The sequence below is a fragment of the Nipponia nippon genome, unplaced genomic scaffold, assembly GCF_047370975.1.
Source record: "Nipponia nippon isolate SJK-2023a ecotype South Korea unplaced genomic scaffold, ASM4737097v1 scaffold_1, whole genome shotgun sequence".
NCBI lineage: Eukaryota > Metazoa > Chordata > Aves > Pelecaniformes > Threskiornithidae > Nipponia > Nipponia nippon.
The window spans coordinates 52,413,976-52,436,516 of record NW_028262290.1 but is presented as its reverse complement, the minus strand read 5'-3'; the positions used below and the strand labels follow the sequence as shown (position 1 = coordinate 52,436,516).

Here is a 22,541-nt window from a genome sequence, read left to right as displayed (position 1 = left end):
TAAATTTGCACAATGTTATTACTACCGGTTTCTTACCGAACTTGAATTTTCTTATTGGATTTTTTCTCTTCAATAAAGTAATGTATACACACTAAATTACTCTGATTATTTAGATTGTTTCTTAAATATGAGCTGTAAAACCAATTCACTGTATGCCTAAAAAACTTCCCAAGGGAGCTGAGGAAGAAAAAAAAAAAAACCAACATTGGTACCTGTTTCTTCCAGCCATGCCGCTTTATATTTCCTTTGTTTGGTACTGAAAGCCAACCTTCAAGTCTTGATTCTGGTTTAAAAAAAAAAATGCATATTAAATAATTTTATGTATTTATAATAAAGCAGAATAGCACAAAAGCAAACTATTTCTAGAAAGGAAGATGTACTACATGCAGTAATAGGCAATTACCTACTCAGCAAAGCAGAATAAAAAGCACAGCTAAATAAAATGAAGATATAAGCATTTACTTCATGCTTCATCACAAGCTAACACTTGATGATACAGTTACTGCAAAATAAAGTGAAGCTGTTTTCCTTTATGCCAACATCTAACACCGTATGTAAATAGTTTGCAAAGAGCCAGGCAGGAAAGACTTTGCTTTGAAAATGTGTTACAGCTTAAATGGAGGACGATTAAGAGATTTTCAATATAAACATAATTTAACATTCAGAGGGGCTATATGAAAATACTCAGCAGGAAAATGCAGCAAGTAAAACAAACCAGATCCATATTTTCCAAAGGAAACAAAAAAAGGAGAGCGCACAAGAGCAAGCAAAGCTACATGGGTGTCCCATTACTCACAGAAGATAAGCATAGGAGATAAATAAATAAGGAATGCAGGAAGAATCAGCTAGATATAAAGAATAAGAGACAAGTGTTTTATTCAAAATTTCAGTGGACAGTTTTCCAAAGAGTAGTGTAATAACAGTTTCCTACCACAAAACTACTGAAATAATTTAACAATGATACAAAGAAGCATCACAAGAAAATCAGCATTCTGCCTAATGTGAATCATAGATTTTAAAAACCCCTCCAGCTAACTGATACTGGTTTTTGATAGGTATTTTTTAAACTATGACGCCAGGTAATAGCAGTGAGAAGATATTGTGATTCCATTAATCTGAAATGACACGGTCAACAGTCTCACAGTTTTGTAAATACGAGAACTAAGTAATCAAAATTTCACTCCATAAAAATAAATCTATTTCACGATTGAGAAAAATTTTGTAAATATTTTTTAATGATCGTAAAAATGTGATTTGTAAAAAAAGTGTCAGAGTACAGAAATATAGCCGATAGCTAATGTATGCATTCTTTACAATAAACTTAACGGGCAGCACTGAAAACTTTGAAAACATTAAGTTAAAATTTGCTGAAACATTCTCCACGAATATTTCTATAAGAAGGAGCTACTGGTCCCTTTTATCCTTCAGGGATAACTCTGTGAGGTGTAGCCCAGCAAGCTCTGAAAATATATCCAAATATATAAAAGACACTGTCCATAGACTTCGTTACGTAAAATTGAGACTGACAGCCTAGCCTTCTACAAGGCATTAAAATTAGGCATAAAAAAACCCTTTCCCACATTAGCCTTACAGCATACAATATTTAGAAATGGACTACGCTTAAAAATATAGGATCATTTCCTAACATTTCTCCACACAGAATAACTTCAAAATACTGGGGGACCACTGAACTATTGAAATTCTAATTGGAAGACAGGCATGTTAGCAGAACTCATTCCAGTAAGAAACCTTCCTGGAAAAATGAAGGAAATTTATATCTCCCTGCCTCTCATATCTCCATAAGAATGGGGGGGGGGGGGGGGGGTTTGCCCCCCCCCCCGCCCCTCCCCAATTATTGATATTCAGTAAGTTTGGAAAAGGAAACCTATTCCCTTCACATCTGCAGGCATCACAGATAATGCTTACCCTATTTTGAACACTGTGATTAATTTTTACATCAAGAGAAGACTCTTCCATTTCTAGAAATTTTAGAAATATCCTAAAACTCAAGTCCTCCATTGCAAAATAAAGTGATTAACTGCTAATAAACATAGTATGGATGACTGCGATTGAAAGGGAATATAGTATGGACAACTGTGATTCAAAAGAAGTACGCACGCATCTGTGGAAACTGTGGCATATGAAAATGTGGAAAGATCCAATAATGATAAATTTTAAAAGATGCACCACATACTATGCTGCTTATAGGGACAGTGTGAGCAGGAGTTTTTCTACGTTCACTTCTATTTCAGCATGTTCTGAAAGAAATTTCAAAGGAAGTAGAAAGTGGATGAAAAAATGAATCGGTTGACATTCTTTTCTGTCTACTACAAATCTATTTTAGTGAGCAAATTCTATTTGCATGAGAGATGATTTCTGAGCTGTGAATAATGTCTTGCAGTTGAAAATAACAGTTTCTGAATGTACTCCTTTTCAACAAACCTAACATTCGTCTGGAACCAAATGTACTCTTGAAAGGGTAGATGAGCCCTTTCATTCCAACCTTGCCACAAAGGTTTGCCTCAAGTAATATTTATAGCACATTTTAATTTCCCTTGACAGAGTTAGCTAGCACAACTGCAAATGCTCATCTGGCCATTTCACAAATATTTGATCCAGAAGAATAATATTTACGAGTGTTCTGATTAAGTAATTAAGAAAATATGGGCTATCTAGACTATGAAAAAGACTTCCATTCCCGTCTTTAAAAATAGGCTCAAAACTATTGCCTAACAACTTCCCTGTATTTTGGAAAGAATCCCAGAATTGATACTTCATATTTCCAATCCAGAAAATCCAAGACAGGCCTCAAAAATATCTGATGGCTAGCTGGACCTGAATAGAATATGAAGACAGAATTCCATGAAGGCTACAGATCTTATAATTATCTCTGAAATATATATTAAAATGCAGATTTGCATTCTGAACATGTTCACGGTTTGTATTCATATTGCCAGGATTCATTGTGATTCAGTATGATAAATGTGAGTTCTAACAATGAGTCTTCAATAAAATCACACAAGACAACCACGACTGTACTGATTTATGAGACTTTTTGTTGTTTTGGAGCAAGTAATACAGGCGCCTTCATGAGCAGTAGACCATCTCTTTCCAATGTTCAGGAATTCCTACTCCTCAGACTCTTCCATAGTAACAAAAAACCCGGAGATACTACCTTGCTGATTCTTTCCAGTCAACCCTTCCCATTTGATTCCTTCCTTCCTCAGACTGTCTTACTATAACTTCATGTGGATCTCACCAAGGATTGCTGGCTGGATCTTGCTTTGAGGCTTATTCAGGTGACGGCTACTTGCAGGTATTTCAGGAAGTTGTATCTGTGTCCCATATTCCAAAAAACTGTTGGCTTAAATGCTCCACATGTATTATTCCATCCTATCTTTTTATAAAACATAATATTTTACAGTGTATGTTACAAATCATGTGCTGCAGTTAAACTTGTAGGACAGCCCAATTGCTTAAATTATCTTGCCAATCAGATGAAAAGAATTAATTCAAAACAGGTTAAGTGCCCTATAACAAATAGGAAAAAAAAACCTTAAGTTCCTGATTATGTTTTGTCTTGAAAAAGAAGAATTCTGTTTACAATCATGTAAGTATTAAGGCTTCCTAAGTCCAGCCAGGAGGAAGAGGCATTCCAAAGGCATCCTTAAAAAGCAAATATTTCAGCTGTTTCAGCAAGGACTCTATTAACATTGGAGACATCAACCGAGACATGAGCTGCTATCTGAATCAATAACCAGGAGTGAGAGTTACAAAAAATGCCTAGAACAGAATACAAGGAAGACCTTCCTCCAAGTCATGATCTTTCCCATCTGGTGAAGCAAAAGCCTGAGAACAGCCTGGATTGTCTAAACGAGCCAACTCCTACCTTGGGAGCAGCGTAAGTTGCCCTGGGAGCTAAGAGAACTTAAGGGGGGTATTTATCTCAACAACAGACAGAAACCACCTCCAAGTAAGATGCAGCTGTAAGGTGTGTTACCATGTGATTTCTCTGTATCTACCTCCAAATACAGAAAATTTTTCCTTAAACTTTTCTGAGTATTAGGAATTCATTTTAGTATTACCTTGAGTTTATTCAATGAGTGCAAAGCCTTCTGACCCCAAAATTTTACGAGATGCTCTTCCTGTAAATTATGAATTCTACTCTTGTAGCCTCTCTGGTGGCTGGTAACCTAAGCTCCCTGAGTAGACAAGACACTACCCCATAGCCTCAACCTCTCTGCCATGCAGGAGGACAGCGGAAAATGCCCGAGAGCCAGGGGTCTCTCTGGAATTCCGCCAACATTACTATCACACCGTGTCATACCAAGTTTTTTCTCAATTAAACCAGAGACTGCCCGTCGCCAGAACTGAGACCATGGAATCATTCTTTCATATATGTTTACATTATTTTGTGTTTTCATTCCATGGTGATGTTTTTACTGTGACAGGAAACTGAATAAATTGTACTATCGTTACTTATTTAGTAATTCTACCGTTTATTTGCCTTAAATATTTTTTAAGGAATGTCTTTGCCTTAAGAACAGATGGATCAGCTAGAGAATCCTATTGACTACTAATCAGATCCACCTCTTAAACAAGAAGCTGTTCAAGATGCTCTGAATGCATGTCTGTGTTTGGGCTATAGAAGTGACAGGAACTTAGCACACAGTTGAAGACAAACAACTTCATACAACTAAATAGTAGCAAATGAACTGCTGTGGTGTGCCACCTTCTGTTTTGAAGACTAATTACTTGGTTTGCAGAAAAATAACTATGCGCTGGATAATTTCCTCCTTCTGTGGCATGGAGTATTTCTACTTTGAAGACTGGCTTTTTTTTTTCCTCCTTATAATGGTAGTGCACTCCTCTGCCCTCTACTTGGCTCTTCGACAAATGTGTGAAATCTGACTATAGTAATGTCACTTCATCTCTTTTCATTACCTAAATTGCTTCTTATTCAGATCCTGATCAACTCAGAGACTCACTCAAAAAAAAAAAAAGCAGCATGATCTAAATCTAGAGAAGTCCTAATAATAATTATTAGAGGTCTTCCCTGTATGACACAGTAACACCAGCAGCACAACTGCAGTAAAAAAAAAAAAAAAAGAAAAATCAAAGGCATGTGTAGAGAAAAGGACAAAAAAGACGACAAGAGAAATTAAAGGCTAGTAGAAAAAAAAAATAGTTTGAGGGGTTATGAGTATGGAAGACGAAGACCACAAGAACTTCCAGTAATTGTGATGTTCTAATTAACAATGGAAAAGTTACAGCTGACTTGAAAAGATCTTGCACATACTGAAATTTCTGCCCCAAAACTGAAGTGGCAGGTCATACAGCCAGAAGCCTGACTACACACGTCTCCAGGAGTAAAACTGAAAATAACATACCTTAATGAAGCAGAAAAAGAAAGAGCTTACTCCTACAGTCTCTCCAAGATCTAAGAGACAACGGGGCCATATTAACGTACTATTGCCCTTAAAAAGAAAACAGGAAAGATGACTATGCCCACATGGAGGCATTGGGTGTTTCCAGTGTAATACACAACAGCCATTATGCTGAAAATGGCTGAGAAGGAAAGTGAGGAAGTTCAAAACTACCCTTTTATGTAGAATAAATCTAGTCTGTTTTCTTGTAGAAAAATTTAGGCTCTCAATTTACAGGAGTTCAGAAATTTTCAATAAAAAATTACAGACTACAGTGTTCTTCATTTAGCAGACACCTATCAAACATAAGGCTTGATTCCAAATAGTAATTTGAGGGGAGAAAAAAAAAAAAAAACACTTTAATAAGTAAAACCCCTCTGATTTCTTTTTTACCCCAATTAAATGGAATACACTGAGAATTAGTATCTAAGAGAAAAAAAGCCTGAGAAGTACTGATAGTTCAGAAATACCAGAGGGAGTTCCTAGCAGGTGACAGCTAAGAAAAAAAACCCAAAAAACCACAAAACTTCCTTCACCAATCTAATAGCTCTAAGAATTCCCAATACTGAGTTTTGATGGAAGTCTGGCCCAGAAGATGTTTTCAAAAGAAGTAAAATAGACATTTACTTTACAAGATGGCAATTGCTTGAGGGTTTTACAGATCACAGTGCAAAAGGCTTCTTGGACAGAATGGAAGTTGTGAAGAAAACACTGTATCATTATCTAAATTAAAATCCATTCTATAACAGAATTCATTTAAATATTAACCAAAAATGAGAATCTAAAAATATACTAGGTGAAGACAGGCTGCAAAAATACACACAGAAAGGAATAACTACATAAAAACATATACTAAGTCTCATAACCTACCTGAAATTTCATTCACTATAAGAAAACTCTAGAATGTGGCAATCTGAGGAGCACGAAGTGCATTAAGAGGAAAAGAGACACCTAAAATGATCCTGTTTACTTTTATCTTATTACTCATCCACTGAGGTCTTAAAATACCCAAAATAGTATTCTGTTTTCGTATGTTTGAATATATTTTTCTACAATAAAAAATCAGACTGTAAATCTGTAAGACAAGCATTTATTAATAATTTCATGATGAATTATAAAAATTACTTAACTATACAAAAAAAATAAACCTAGCACCAAAATACGGAAATTGTTAAGCACAGCTTATTACCACTAAATGTTTTTTTCCTGTATCTAGAGATACAGAAATGGATCACATGAAAGTACTAACTCATTACAGTTTCCAAACATGGGGGGGGGGGCGCGTGCGGAATCACTAACCAGTGTCTCAACAGTGGGTCTCAAAATACAGTGCCTGGAACTGACACTACATGTTAATGGCTAACTACACTGTATTATTTGTTCTTATTTTAATCTGCTAAATCAGAGTACCATACAACCATAAATGCATTATGGGAATTCCTACAATTGTTTTTCACATCAGCAATTATTGCCACTCGTCACAAAGGTGCTACATGACTGTGAGTAAGAACAGACAAGATCAAGGCAATTTTGCATTCAAGATATAAAATACAATCATGGTGTTGTGGAAGTGCTGGCCCTGTATTCTATTCACTGGACACTGCACATTGTTTTCACTATATTCAAACAGCAGCAGATGTAAAGATACTCTTTCCACAAAAGTGGATAAAAATTATGCTAATGCCAAGCCATACAGTAGGAGGAGTGACGTGAGAAGAAATTAAGACTTAAATATAAGCAGTTAAGCTATGAAATAAAAACTAAAAAAAAAAAAAAAAAAAAAAAAGGAAGTGGAGATGTGATATAGAAAGAGACAGCCAGAAGATCTTAAAAGGTAGTAACTTGTTTGAAACAAGACTTTCCAAAACTATTTGTATGCACAAAATCAAGTAGTTCAAATATGCTTTTCTCTTACCTGAAAGATTTCCATCTATTTCATCTGGCTGGAGACTAGCAACACTGGTAGAATCCATTCCCTGCTGGAGGTCCAAAATTTTCCTTCGTAGTTGTTCTATGTCACTCTCTTTACTATCCAGCTGCATCTGGAGCTCATTCCTGTATGTAGATTCTTCTGCTAGTTGCTGTATTTATATACACATGCAGAGTTATTGTGATACCAAAAATATGGCAACAAAGTATTCTGAAAACAAAACTTATTACTATTTTTTCAATATCTCTAGATACTTTTGATAGCATTAGCATAAGTTATTATAGTAGAAATGTTCATTCAGCCTGGGAAAAAAGTTAAATATCAAAGATCCAGCAATGCATTCAAGTACAAAACAGTTTGATTAATCTATTAAATTACCATTTGTTTTGAAAAGGATACCACTTACCAGTGAAATAAACTGCATAAATAGTATTCTACACAGTATTCAGTTTTTTAGTCTTCATAATATATCAGTAACTTTCACAGTTTAGAATTTAGAAAGAGGAAATGAATGAGAACAAGCACAGCTGCATACTTGTCAAGTTCTCTGCCTCACTAAAATTCTGTAGCCTAGAACATCTGAAACAGAACTAGTTATTTTTTCAAGTAGACTAAGAGCTACACATTTTTCCTGAGGAGAAAATTCCACCATGTGACAAAAAAAATTAAGATTATTTTACCGCTTGCATTTCATTGACCTCCTTTTGGTATTTCACTACCATCTGATTGAATTTCTCTTTTTCTTGATTAAGCTCTAATTGGAGCTTTCGGTTTTCCTTCTCTTTCTTCCTCAAATCTTGCATGTTAGCTTTCTTTCTGTCTATTTTAAAATCTTTCCGATTCATTATCTCAGCCAGTTTGTTGACAGCCTGTTAAGAAAAAGGAAAACCAGTAAGAAAAATTATATATGCAAGCATGTTTCATACAAAACTTCTAAGTTCCTCTAGTTAGAGGATTCAATCAAAAAATCTTCACCTGTGTAAATGGCCCTTACTAACGATAGAAGTAATACTGAAAAGTACACAGCATCAAAACTTACTCTTTCAGCTGTAAATATCAACAATGCATATTATACATCATGGTTAATATAAACTTAATCTCAAAGGAACTAAGAGTTAGCTGCACATAAAACCATAAACTGAAAATATATCCGATCTGCAAAGTAATCATTGTTATTAAATTGCATAAAAAGTTATACCTGTGTCTTCAGAGTTCTTTCAGTGTTAAGGCTCTTCTCATAATGCATTCTAATATTATTGATTTCCTCCTCTTTTTTCATTTTGTATTCTGTTAAAATAATATCCAACTTTGAGATATTTTAGAAGGTAAATATTTCTAAGCTTAATCACTTCTACAATTACATAATTTTTTTTCCTCCATCTTCCCGTTGTGTCACTTAATGAGCAAAATAGTTTGCAACGATAAAGGTTACAAGTTTAATGCTACTGTAAGGATATCAAATTACCAGAAGGCTGTATCAGAAAGGCACCAAGATGAAATACTAAAACCAACGTATCTATTTTTGTTTCCTGGGGATGACTAAGTTTGTTGCCCCACTTCCTTTGTGTTTGCACTACCAAAAGCGTTTCTGCAGCACCAAAAATTATTAAGTCAGTACCCACACAGAGTTAAGACCGATATGACTGGACTCACATTCAGTACAGATTCTCAAATCAGGCATAAAGAGAACACAGGGAAAAAGGCTTTCTTTAAATGAAGAATGATTCTGTTACATTCCCCCCACCCCTCTCACACACCAATTATAGAATTCTATCAATCTTTCTATCACATCTCCAGTCTGCTGATTTGTTCTCAAAGTTTCTACAAGTATGCATTTCACTGATACGGATTTCTCCACCAAAACTACAAACAGTTAAAGAACATTTTTCAAGTACTTAAAAGTAACAAACTCCATAAACAAAAAATACTGAAAACTGCTTGCTCACCCAATCCCTGCTATTACAGAAATGCAGAACTAAGGGAAAATATTTTTGTATGCCTTCCTGCCTACATAGTGTTTGCAACAACACTCGCAACACAACCGATAAGGCCTTTGCTCTCATAGTCAACAGATATTAAAGCATGCGTTCCAATTTTATAATGCCTGCTCAAATGCAAGTGCATGGGAGTAAACTGAATAATAAAGTAACTTCTATATAGTCAGAATGCATGTCAATAGAATGCCAATCCACTCATATGCATGAGATCACAATTTAGATTCTGAATCTAAGTTGAAATACTGATACTGCTTTACTGTAAATACTGGAGATAGAAACAAAAACTTTAATAAATAAATAGTGTGCAATATGAAATGAGTAAAATACCTTTCCCTAATAACTTCCATGGACACAAGGGCCTGGCTGGCAGAAGGGGGTTAGACAGGCAACATTTGGATGAGCTGTACTGGACAGGCATTCCTGACTACGCTTACAGGAACTCAGTGCTAACTTGTTTTAAAGAGTGAGGATGGACTGTGAGCAGAGACTCCCTTTTTCCTAGCTGCTACAGCTGAGGTTTTAATCAATTTCACCAAATAAAGGCAGTGCATGGAAATAGAAGCAATACAGTAGAAAGAGTGGCAATTTACATGGAAGATGTATTTTCAAGATGAAAACAATGACTTATATTATTTTTCATCAAGCCCAAAATAATAGGGAAGATAAACAGCAGTCTTCTCCCATTTCCCATTTCCATTTTGCCACATATGCTTCAGATTCAATTCTGCTTCATAACAGATGAATTAAAACTCCAAACATGACATACCTTCCTCCTGTTTCTTAATTTTTTCACTGATCTCTGAATTTTCCTTTGTTATTAAATCAACATCTTTGGTTAATGTGTTATTAGTTTCTTCCAGCTAAATGAAAACAAACACATTTTAAAATAAAGAACATGCCATAAATTCTAAAAATATTTATAATACTATTATTTTAAATACCCTTAAATCTATAACAGCCATTTACTTGGAATGCCTTCCTCAGATTATATTCAAAAATGATCTGTTTACTTTTCAAACCTAATTTTTTTTTAGAAATGATACTTTTCTTCTACACTGTCTTGATTTACCAGAAGGCTCAAAATACACCTGTCCCAGAAAGAACTTTCTTTTTTTAAATTATCTTTGCAGAACTGACAACACTGTAGTATATAATTAACACTAACTTAAGCAAAATCAGATTGTCAGTTACTGAATGTGGCAATTTTCAATTAATTTGTGGTACTTTAGAAGAAGTAGTACCTAGAGGCCTAATCCCCTGAATCCAGACAGAAAAGCAACTGATAGATGATACAACTCCAACAGTCGAGGCTAGAGTAGATTCATGGCATCTGTTGCTAAATAATTGTCATGTATCATGAAAACCAGGTATAAATCAGCATAAAAATAAAACTAACTTTGGTCTAAGTAAAAGCATACATAGGTAAATACGTACATAAGTTTGCAAAGAAAAATGGAAAGGAAAACCATTACACTTTGAGTATGTTAGCTACCAGAAGACACAGTCAGGGTCACTTTGCTAACCAGTTAACAAATACATATTAAAGACCAGACATAATTGCATTTCTGAAAAAAAGGTTTTGTTTGAAGCCTATAGAAATGATTGTGTATCGAGCTGTCTGACAAAATTATCAGAATATTTGAAGCCAACAAACATATTGGCAAGAAGGTATTCATTTGATGCCATAGACAGACAGTCTTCTAAATGCTTCTTAAGAAATGGTGACATTCTGGAGATTTCAAGCTTATAAAAGAAAACGTGTAACAAACACTACTTCCGCTATCTTTACACAGAGATGCAATATCCATGGTTGGTAGCGTTAACAGAAAGCTTTGAGCAATTGATCCAAGTTCAGTTATACCTAGAGTTTTACTGAAGTTTTACACCCCCAGGATTCTTAAGAAAATCTGCATAGCTGATGCTAAATGGGAAAAACAATAATGATAAAATAACTATGCTATATATGGCTTGCTATTTGAAACTCCTCAGTTAAGACATTCATCAACCTGATACTAATACTCAAGAGCTACACCATAAAGTATCTTCAAAAATTACAGTTTGGGGGTTGGGTTGTTTGTTTTAAATAGTTTACCAGCAGGAAGAAACTCAAGACTTCCAAGGTTTTTTTTTTTAAAAGACTACGTAATTTTGCAATAAGAGTCTCTAATACACAGCTCCACAAATTTACAAGATTTTAAAAATACATTGGACAATGACAAGAAGTAATTACGAAAGGCTTAATAACTGAATTATAGACATTTTCTGGATTTTCAATCTGACTTCACCTCAGATTCATCAAGTATATGTTTCTTTGGGAGTTCACATGATGGGATTTAAGTATTTAAGGTTCCAACTGAGTCCAAAACTCAGATACTTAAACAATTATCACTTATGACCACAACAAGACTTTCTAAGTTAAAATAAAAAGATAAATTTCTGTTTCCAGCTGGAGGATATATATAGGTATTAATTACAGTGGAATAATTTACCCTTCTTATGATGCTGTCCTTATCAGTCATTTCTTGCCTGTGTCTTGATGCTGCTTTTTTGCTTTCCTGGCTCAGTTCAAAATACTGTTCTTCAAGGAGTGCTCGTGCCAACCGTTCTGACTCAGCTTTGGTTTCAGCTAAATCCAACTGGGTAGTGAGCGTTTCTCTGTAAAAAGAACATTAAGATTTTGTTCTCCTATGCAAAACATTCCAAATTTTCAGGAAGACTAACAAACCCTAATTATACCATTCAGCTAATTGTCATTATCTTAGTTTAAGAAAAACAAGATTTACAAAACCACACTCTGTACACTTGCATCTTTTGATGGTCCACACAAGCCACAGCAGCAAGCTTACTATAATTCAATTAAAATTTCACTCATCCATGAAACAGCAACCCTTTGGAAACCAGGTATCAAATTCTCCTGCCTTTGAGGACTAAAATATAAAATTAAATTGCATGTACAGTGTGGTCCATCAAAAGATACTTAACCCTATCAGTATTAGCTACTTTTTCACACAAGATTACTGCTCATGAACATGTGTGCTCCCGATTCTTTGAATAATAAGGAAAATTGCATAAAGTTTCTGAAAACACACAGTGGTTCTATGCCTATGCAACCTTTTGCAGAAAGGCTTGCAAATTCTGTCTACAGCTTGAGAGGTAGCGGGCAGTAACTCAGGTACAGTATCTCATTAACGTATACACAACTTCTAATTAGTTCAGCATACAACCCAAACTTTCTTGCTCTTGCTTGGATTACAGGCAGAGCTCCTATATATCTGCCTGCAAAGAAACCCACATAAAGCACAGCAGCCAGTCTAGCACCCGCGAGCCAGATGTACCCAGCAACGTGTGACAGAGCCCATGGCATGCTGAGATAGAAGTGGCAAGACATTACTGCAGTATGGGATCATGACAGATGCCCTCCCTGCACTGCAAAATAAAAAGAGATTTATGCAATGAAATACGTATTGCTATGGAGTCCACTGATTTGATACACCTGTAGTAGATACGGGCCTCTACTGTGAAAAGGTAACTGTTGAAGTATACTCAGTTTGTCACAATTCCCATAACTGTATACAGGTGAAAAATGTTTATGATCAACACAAGATTGTGCAGAGCCGTGAGGGAACAGAGTAAAAGGAAGCTATAAAAATAAGTAAGAAAAGAGAAAGACAAAAAAACCACAAGAGGACTAAACGAAGTCTCTCCTTCCTTCCCCTCCCCCTCCTCCCTTTTTTCTTTTTAAGTTGGACACTACTCCTGAACAACTTTGCATAGACAGGCATTTTCCTTCTACAACATATTCATTAGTCCAAAATCTTTTCTTTCTCCCTTTCTTAGCCCACCGAAACACATCATGAAGACTGTACATAACCTCCTCCATTTAGATTGTTTTACAATGCTGATGCTCAAGTAGAACAAGAGACTCAGACTTTAGAAGAGAGAAACTCTGCTTCATGCACAAGGCTACAGTCTCCTTCTTCAGAATAAATATATATTAAATAAACTAATAAATTGGAAAAAGAAGCTTAAAAAACTTCTTTCCTTATTTGCTAATTTAGAAAATACATCACAGTTAATGGCTGTTGGATTGACTGGTTTTGCTGTAATCAGAAGTATACTAACCTTAGAATTCAAAGTATTTTTATGATCTTTTTGTCAAATTATTTTATTGCCTATAAAAATATACCAAGTAATTATCAGGATAATATAATCAAATTAAAAAAGCTGTTACACAAGCAAGATGATTACCACAAATTGTAATGTTGGTTTGTTGTTTTTTTTTTGTTTTGTTTTTTTGTTTTTTTCCAAAATTTTGCTGCTTCTTCAATTCGCAGAAGTCATCATTCTTCTTCCAGACATTACAAACAGAGTCCAAAGCAAATATGAATAACCATATTTGGCTTTGTGAGTCAGCATAGGTAACATCCTATGTATTTGCCATCTTACAAGGTGTTATGGAACACTTTTGAGACCTGTCTTTTTCTGAAGGAGTTAAACATTTTAAATCTGATTCAAAATCTTCATGAGTGAGACCATACTATGTAGAAAAACTTATGTCTATTTGAGAAACACAATAGGCATACTTTTCGTTTTGCAATTCCTGCGTTTTTCTTTGAGTTTCTTTATTCTTTTCATCAATTTCCTCTTTCAGTTCCTTAACCTGAGTTTTGTAAAGTGTCTGTAAAAGAAAGCATAAAAAAAAGAACCATTATTCAAATTCCATAGTGAAATTCTTCATTGTTTTGGTACTGGTTGGTTTGAATCTGTCAAACCCCAACACATGCCAATACTGTCTTTAATGGAATTTCCTCCTTCCTGCCTGTCCAAGATGCTTCTTTCAAGTTTCCCTTTTCAGTGCAGGAAACTGATGTGACCAGGTTAGTTTTCAATTTTCTAGTCTAGTTTCCTACATAGTTGTACAAACGTACCTGCTGACAAAAGGGAAGGAAGGCACTAGGACACAGCTGAGCAGGTCTCTTGGAGACAACAGGACAAAACTGGGTCCTCTTGTAGCATCACCATCTCAAAGTGTTTGTTAGTCAAACAAGCCTAATACTGTCCTATGCTTCCACCTGTTGTATTGTTTGCATCCATGTATCTTTTCTCTTAGACTGGAAGTTTTTGTGTGCAGACTGACTTCATCTTAACTGATTCAACAGAGGTCTGATTTATGTGAATGACTTCTGTTCTTAATTACTATATTGCTATTAACACCACCAGTAATTCTGAAAGTTAAAATTTGATCTTCTACAGTAAAGTACTTTTGCTAAATATTCAGACTGAATTACAAATGTCTCATTTAAACTACATGCTAGTAAAAGAAGAGAAAACTGAGAATGAAACACAATACTCTGGCTCTTCTTATTAGCAGTATGTTATGGAGAAATGCACAAAAATCCGTAACAAATAATGAAATTACAATCATATGCAGTTTAGTAAACACAAAAATTTTTATTGCCCCTCCAAGGAAGAACCGAATTTAAAAAGTACTTCCCAAAGTGAAATGAAACTTTCCACATTCACAAATGTATTTGAAGTTCAGGCATTATAGAGCATCTCATGCTATTGTTTCTTTTCACAGAAATGAAACAGATCAAACTAAATCTATGACATACACATTTTGGCTACCTGGAGTACCAAATAAGGCTCTTCAAGGACTCAGGTGCAGAGAGGGTATCTTTTTAGAAGGATGAGGAATATGTACAGAATGCTACTGGATCTATGGTTCTTAAATATACTTACGGTAGATCATAGCATGGAATATCTTCCAGTAAGTATGGAGATTTTGAACTCTCTACAAAGTTTGCAATTATGTCAGAAAAATATCTCTTTTCCAACCTCAAGATAGGAACTACTCTGATGAATAATTCAGATAAGAGTTACTCAATGTAATACATAAGATTTGACAAACAACTACAAAGCCACATATTAGATAGACTATCTAATGTTCTCTAATTTTCTGTTCATTATTTGTATTTCAAGTGGGATTTTGTGAATTGCTGATTTATGCCAGCTTGTTATTTACATTTAAAAAATTTTAGTATGTCAAACTATTCACTGTTCAATGATTTCATGTCAAAACGTAGCACTCAAAATTCTTTGCAAGTCTTACCGAAAAATACTGCTCAGCTTCAAGCTGATCCTGAAGCTCACGCATTTGACCTTCATTTCCTCTGTACTGTCTTTGAAGGAATAAAAAAGGAAAACATGTGAAAAGTCAGCTGCTAACAAATGACAAAGACTATTTCTAACCAGAACAGCATCCTACGAAGATCTCACATTTGCACACATACTGTTTCACAAAGACCAACAGTTTGCTGTATCCTAAAATTCTGATTTAATTACATTCCTTATCCTACCCTGATGATCATTTCAGTTTGTAATTTAGTAGACAAGAAGTACTCTAAATGGAGAAATGTTAAGTCAGCTGAAGGAAGACACGATAGAAGCCTAACTAATGAAATATGTCTTCAGTCAGCTTAAGAAATGTTAAGAAAAAGAATCAGGTAGTTAAAGGGGAAAAAAAGCTATTGGCTACCCATGTAGTAAAACTAAAAGTCCCATATGATTTAATAGGTAGTACCACAGTCAATCCACACAGAAGTCACTCAAATAAAATTAGCATATATATAGGCCTTGACATAGAATGATGAGCCAAGAATTGTTCTGCATCGTAGCTCATAACAAAAATTCCAACACTGAAGGCTACATGCAGAAATCATAACATGCAGCTAAAAATATTCTTTTAGTTTAGGAAAAATGCCTACGCACCAGAGAACTTTTTTCACTAATAGGAACAGGCAAAATAGTACATGTATAATTAAGTAACTTTTTCCATTTTACTTCAGATTTTTACTTACTTAGCAAGCTGAGCCAACTCGAATTCCAGTAATCTCTTTGCTTCCAACAACGTATTGATTTCCTGTTTCAGCTGCTTCTCGGAACCCTTCAAGTTATCTGCTTCAAAAGCTTGCGCCTTTAATTCATTCTGTGCCATTATTCGCTTATTCGTCTCTTGCTCTAGCTGAAGTGTTAGATTCTTTACCTAAATGAGAAATATTTAAATTTAGGAGCATTTGCTGAATAGCCAATTGCATGTGGTTGGAAGTCTTTCATATATGGATTACTTTATGTCAAACACCATTGCCTAGATGCTACACATTGTACAATACGTAGAAATATTCCTAAATCTCCAAACGCTTCAGTGCGATAATCTTAGAGAAAGCTGCTGCCCTTACAGAATGTACTGATATGACACTGCATGATGACAAAGCTTCCCCATACTTAGCTTATTTCAAAGTCCCAAATGTGTTTTATCTTATCTTAAAGGTAACAATGGAAGAAACCCAGATTGTCTGCTGAAAGATCCTGCAAACCTCTCTGTGGATTTCAGATCTTAAAAACTTGCCACCCTAGAAAAAACTGCAGCCTACCAGCTATATAAAGACTAATTTACACAAGTCGTGACCCCTAAGAAACGTGTTATAACCTTCATTCCCAGTGTCCTGTAACAAAAAAGTAAGGATGAAACTATTATTCTTCGCACCTAGTTTTCACACTCAGTATTCTAATTGCGTTTCCTTGAACAAATGCTTTTCTGGAGAATGCAAACTCAGAACTGCAAACCACCCAAACCAATCTGACAACACAGTCAAATTCACAAGCAAGTTTTTCCTTTTAAAAAAGAAAAGGAAACACAAAAATTTGCATTATATTAAGTGCTCAAACATGTAAGGCATCCAAGAGTTAAGAAACAAGCGGAAATTACCTAACACTATTTAGGCCAACAGCTGTCTTCAGTTCTATTGAGAGGTGTATTATACAAGGAATTCAGTGTAAGTAAGTGAATTTAATTTTCTACTTCTCAATGCAACTATTATTTCTTATTTATATAGAAAATTGATAATGATGAACATTTTACTTACTTCATCTTCCAGTCTTTCCTTTTGCTCAAGAAGGTGTTCCAGTTTCTGCTGAGATTGCTTCAGGTCAAAGTCCAGCATGGAACACTGTTTTTCAGCTTGTACTATTCGATTTTCTGCCTTTTCTCTTGCTGCCCTTTCTTCCTTTACTTTTTTTTCCATTTCTAAACAAGATTAAGGAAAGAAAAAACCAACATGTAGCATCTGCAAGAATGCTTTTGTAAACACAGTCTTAAATATCCCAATATTTTTCAGACCCTTTTGTTCAGCTATTTAAGCTCTTCTGCTGTTAGATAAGGACTGATTACTGAGTAAAAACTTCCTGACATTATTACAAGAAACACTAAAAAAGAAATATAATTCCGATTTGCATTCAAAGCACTGGAACATTATCATGACAACCGAAAGATAAATAGTGAAAGAAATAAAAAACGCAGATTCTTGAAGTAATCATTATGAAATAAAGGCAAAGTTTCACTTCCATGAATGGATAGTAGAGGGAAAAAAAAAAAGAAATGCTACCATTTGTGTTAGCTTTCTGAAAAGTTACAAACTACACATGCAGATACCGATGATCTTCACAAGGAAAATCTGATGGATTCAATTAAGATACCAAGCCGCATCTTTGATTCATGGATATGTATCTATAAAAGAAACTTCACCACTTCAGACAAGCCTAATACAACACCGATACTTTTACTGCAGTTACACAGGAATGAATGCTCCAAGACATCTGTCTTGGTAATGCATTCTTTCAATTCCGTTTAGCATTAGCCAGAATTTCAAGATTAAACAGCATTTTAGAAGCCAAGGAAGGCTTTGAATTGCAAATGCAGTAAGATATTTAAAACATTAAGAAACAATGCAACTTTTATGGTACAAGTACCATGTCAGAGAAAATAATTTAAAACGTGTAGTTTTCATTATGTATGTTTTAGGATTTTGATACTCATTTTATTATACAAGGGATTAAACACTTGTGTAAGTGTACTACATTATAAGACAATGTGTTTTAAGATACCATAATCAAAATACCTTTTATTATGTATTTACCCGAAACTTGCAAGAAACACTTACCACACATTGCAACTGATCTTGCCTCCTCTATTGACTGATGTTTGTCAGTTAACCGAGCTTTAGTCACTTTGTGTTCATTTACTTCCTGTTCTAACCGGTCTTGTAATGATTTGAGTTTGTAGTTCAAATCTATCTCTAAATTATTCTTTTCCTAAAGATAAGAAAAAAAGTTACCAGATTTCGATAATATTTCTGTAATATCCGAGGGTATCGCATTTCCTTTCTTCCCTTTTTTAGTGTTAACTTTTTGTTATGAAGAAATTATCAACGTTATTTTCCATGCTTAATAAAGAATGGTAACAGACAAAAACCATACTCAGTGCTCTGGAGGAAACTTCATTAACCTTTTTAAATAGTCTATAAATTCGTAAGATAATGGAAACTTGTCATTTTGAATAATTCCAATTCCTAAATTGGAAACACACAACTAAACCACCGACAACAGTTGAGCACAGAGGAATTTGAATTATTGTTACCTGGATGCAATTCTGTTACTTCATTGTTGGGATTGCCAGCCATTAACAGTAACTCATGAAACAAGCACTGGAGATGAGCTTTGAGAGACAGGGATTTGCCTTTGGATCACTGCTTCACATAACACCAAATAAGAACGGTAACTGCTTGCACCCTCCCTCATAGGTAGTCATATCTCTCCGGTTTATTTGGATAAACCACATCACACAGCAAGTCTTTACCTGACCTCAAAATACAGACCTAACTACACAGCCTATCTGGAAAAAGGGTGGAGGATTTCCTTTTACGCTTCTTTACTTGTTTCTCCATCTTGGGGCGGGGATCGGAGATGTTAGGGGAACATGCTGCTACCATTCGGAAGGAGGGAGGGAAGGGAGGGAAGGGAGGGAAGGGAGGGAAGGGAGGGAAGGGAGGGAAGGGAGGGAAGGGAGGGAAGGGAGGGAAGGGAGGGAAGGGAGGGAAGGGAGGGAAGGGAGGGAAGGGAGGGAAGGGAGGGAAGGGAGGGAAGGGAGGGAAGGGAGGGAAGGGAGGGAAGGGAGGGAAGGGAGGGAAGGGAGGGAAGGGAGGGAAGGGAGGGAAGGGAGGGAAGGGAGGGAAGGGAGGGAAGGGAGGGAAGGGAGGGAAGGGAGGGAAGGGAGGGAAGGGAGGGAAGGGAGGGAAGGGAGGGAAGGGAGGGAAGGGAGGGAAGGGAGGGAAGGAAAAAAATTGAAACGGTTCAGCTCCAAAGTTGATCAAAAGGTCTGGCACTGATCCAGCCAAATTAAAATCCAGTAAGAGCAGCAGAAATTTAATTTTCAGGTTTTTAAAAAGTTCAATTCGTAGATTTTCAGGAGGCAAGTCTCTGCAGCGAAAGTTAGGCAGGCAGAACAAAAACTACTTGCTACTGGCAGAAGAGTTGGATCCTTGAATCAGTGACAATGAATAACAAACATGAATTTTATGCTCAAAGCTACAATAAGAACTACCTGAGGACTTGTGAGACTTACCATCTGGATGAGATTGTAAATTAGCACTATTTAGTTAATCATTTTAACACAAGACCGATTTAGAGCAAGCACACAGGACTTAGCAAAATCAATAAATACTATTCAAAAATATAGTCAAAAGCTGGCAAAGAACATTAAGCCTCAACATCATTTTACCGTACCTTTTCTGAATGATTAAGCATATCCTGCGCTTGTTTTCTTTCTGCTTCCACTCTTTCGAGATTGTTTTTAATGTGTTTTACTTCTTCTTGTAAAGTTGTAATCCGAACTGCCATAAGAAATGAAATATCATTCAATATAGTTACTCGACTTAGATCGATAGGCTTTTCAACATTTATTCATTTCTGGGCCCCTAAACTCTTTACACCTTCAAAGTTTTCAGATATACAAAGGCTGTACATTATAAAGGAAACAGATCTTTTCAGCCACTCCTTATGCATGGCATCAGTAACAACTCACAAAAAAACAACCACATGCAAAACTTGGTACCTGCCTTCCATCACTCCTAATATCTAATGTGCAAAATTTCTTCCATTAATCCAAGTTCTGCTGTGCTATGCAACAAGCACTTTTTCTGATGTTAACTCCACTAATATGTGGAGGTACATTACACAGAAAGTCAGTCTCAAATGGATCTACAGGTACTAATACAATATATATTCACCTAACTGTGACTCAAGTGCTCTGCCATGGATAGAGGAGCTATTCCCTGTCCCCCACAGCACCTACCCACAAGACCCTGTGTGGCACTGGAAGTTTATACTAAATACTAAGTAGAATCACAGAATGGTTTGGGTTGGAAGGGACCTTTAAAGACCATCTAGTCCACTCCCCATCCAGCCTGACTTTGAACTCTTCCAATGATGGGGGAACCACAACTTCTCTGGGCAACCTCTTTCAGTGTCTCACCACCCTCATCGTAAAAAATTTCTTCCTTGTATCTAATTTAAATCTACTCTTTCAGCTTAAAACCGTTACCCCTTGTCCTGTCACTACAGGCCCTGGTAAAAAGTCTCTCTCCATCTTTCTTATAAGCCCCCTTTAAGTGTTGAAAAGCCACAATAAGGTCTCCCCCAAAGCTGTAGTAATAGTAGTAGTAGTGTGTGTGTGTGTGTACATATATGCACATGCCAAAGTAGTAGCGTGTGTGTATATATTTATATATATATATAAGCTGAAGTAGTAGTATATATTTCTAGACTGAAGAATTTGCATTAGCTCCTTTAAAATAAATACATTAAAAATATTTTTGATTACTCTATATTACACTTAATACCTTAAATACAGTATACAAAGATATACCTATCAATTCAAATACATCTGTCTACAGTACAGTCCGCTTCACTTAAAAATTAAGTATAAAGAGACATCCTGGCAATATGTAACAAACTATGAGATGGAAGAAGAGAAAGTCTTCCTAAATCTTATAATTTTCTCATTCATTTTAAATGTGCTTTTAAAAACAGCTGTATAAGTATTTGAATTACATAAAGCTACTTGGGTATATACCAGCAAAGCACCTTAACCCTACACCCTTCAGAAAAAGATCCTTTTCCTGCAAGCTGCTGAGTTGGATGTGGTCAAAAACACATTTTGAAGTGGACAGAATAGTCTTCTCATGCCATCTGCACCCCCTGCTTGCAATTAACAACAGACCGGATCAAACTACACTCAGTCATTTCAGAGGAACTTTACAATCATTCAACTTAAATTGATCTACTATATTTGAAGCACAGTAAACAGGCAACTTGATTCTTGATAGTTCTTTCTTTGTGCTAGCAAAGTTTATCTTAAAAAAACAAAACCAAAGCCACCCAAAAGTCCTCAACAAAAGATTGTGCCTCATAGAATTTTCAATACTGCAGACAGATGGTTTAAAATTACAAGTTAAAAGGCAGCATCCATTAGCACAGGCACGGTCACAAACTAATGTATCTGAATAGTTTCTACTACGAACAATCAGAAGTACAAACGGTAAAAAAATTCCAAGCATTCTGAAAAAAGGGATTCCACATCTGCACCCCTCACTATGCTCTCCATCTTGCTTATAAAGTAATGTAGAAGCATCATAAAAGAAAATAAATGCAATTTAACAACAAAATAGATTTCTCCACAAATGAAAGAAGAGAAAGTGCAGGGTACAACAACTTGGCTAGTGCACCACGGCAGTAAGACAAGAGTGTTGTGTCTTCTCTAGCATTGTATCAGTTTTTCATATTTTTGTACCACTGGACTCTGACTTTTAGTCAGGGCAGCCCCATAGACTTACAATCAGTGTTTTCCCACTCTTTGATTTTGATACTCTCCCTCCCAAGAGCTGCTCAGACATGATCAGGAAGCAAGACCCGATCTTCAGAAATTGTTCTATTAAGTCACATTAGATTTGCAGGTTGGCTTTCCTCCCTTTATGTAACTGTACTTTTTTTAATAATGTAGGGTTATCACAACTTTTTTGGTAAAGTATAAATACAGAAGAATTACCCTGTAGTTCTCCAATCATTTCAGATCCATGACTTCTGTCCCTTCGTTCCGACTCCAAAGCTGCTTGCAGTTGGTAATAATCTTTCTCCACCTGCAGTTTCGTGCTTTCTAGAACTCTGCACCTTTCCTGCAGTTCTCTATTCAGTGATTCTACCTGACTTAATGACTTGCTCATTTCTGTGTTACCCTTTCTCAGTCTTGCTGCTGTATCCGATTCTGTCCTCAGCAAATCATTTGCTTCTTCTAGC

The 22,541-nt window shown here is 35.7% G+C and overlaps 1 protein-coding gene across 3 annotated transcripts in view; it reads right to left on the bottom strand.

The window, feature by feature from the left end:
* ROCK1 (Rho associated coiled-coil containing protein kinase 1) overlaps positions 1-22,541 on the bottom strand; it is a 93,100-nt gene that overhangs the window by 14,414 nt on the left and 56,145 nt on the right. For all 3 annotated transcript variants that reach the window (XM_087755302.1, XM_009471233.2, XM_087755311.1), the window contains 13 exons: positions 22,294-22,540; positions 19,974-20,080; positions 18,353-18,503; positions 17,279-17,439; positions 16,214-16,398; positions 15,466-15,535; positions 13,937-14,031; positions 11,843-12,008; positions 10,120-10,213; positions 8,555-8,643; positions 8,037-8,225; positions 7,342-7,507; positions 213-283 (listed from right to left, as the gene is read on the bottom strand). In XM_087755302.1, the coding sequence (XP_087611428.1) occupies positions 213-283; positions 7,342-7,507; positions 8,037-8,225; positions 8,555-8,643; positions 10,120-10,213; positions 11,843-12,008; positions 13,937-14,031; positions 15,466-15,535; positions 16,214-16,398; positions 17,279-17,439; positions 18,353-18,503; positions 19,974-20,080; positions 22,294-22,540 (1,791 nt within the window). The remainder of the gene's footprint in view (positions 1-212; positions 284-7,341; positions 7,508-8,036; positions 8,226-8,554; positions 8,644-10,119; positions 10,214-11,842; positions 12,009-13,936; positions 14,032-15,465; positions 15,536-16,213; positions 16,399-17,278; positions 17,440-18,352; positions 18,504-19,973; positions 20,081-22,293; position 22,541) is intronic.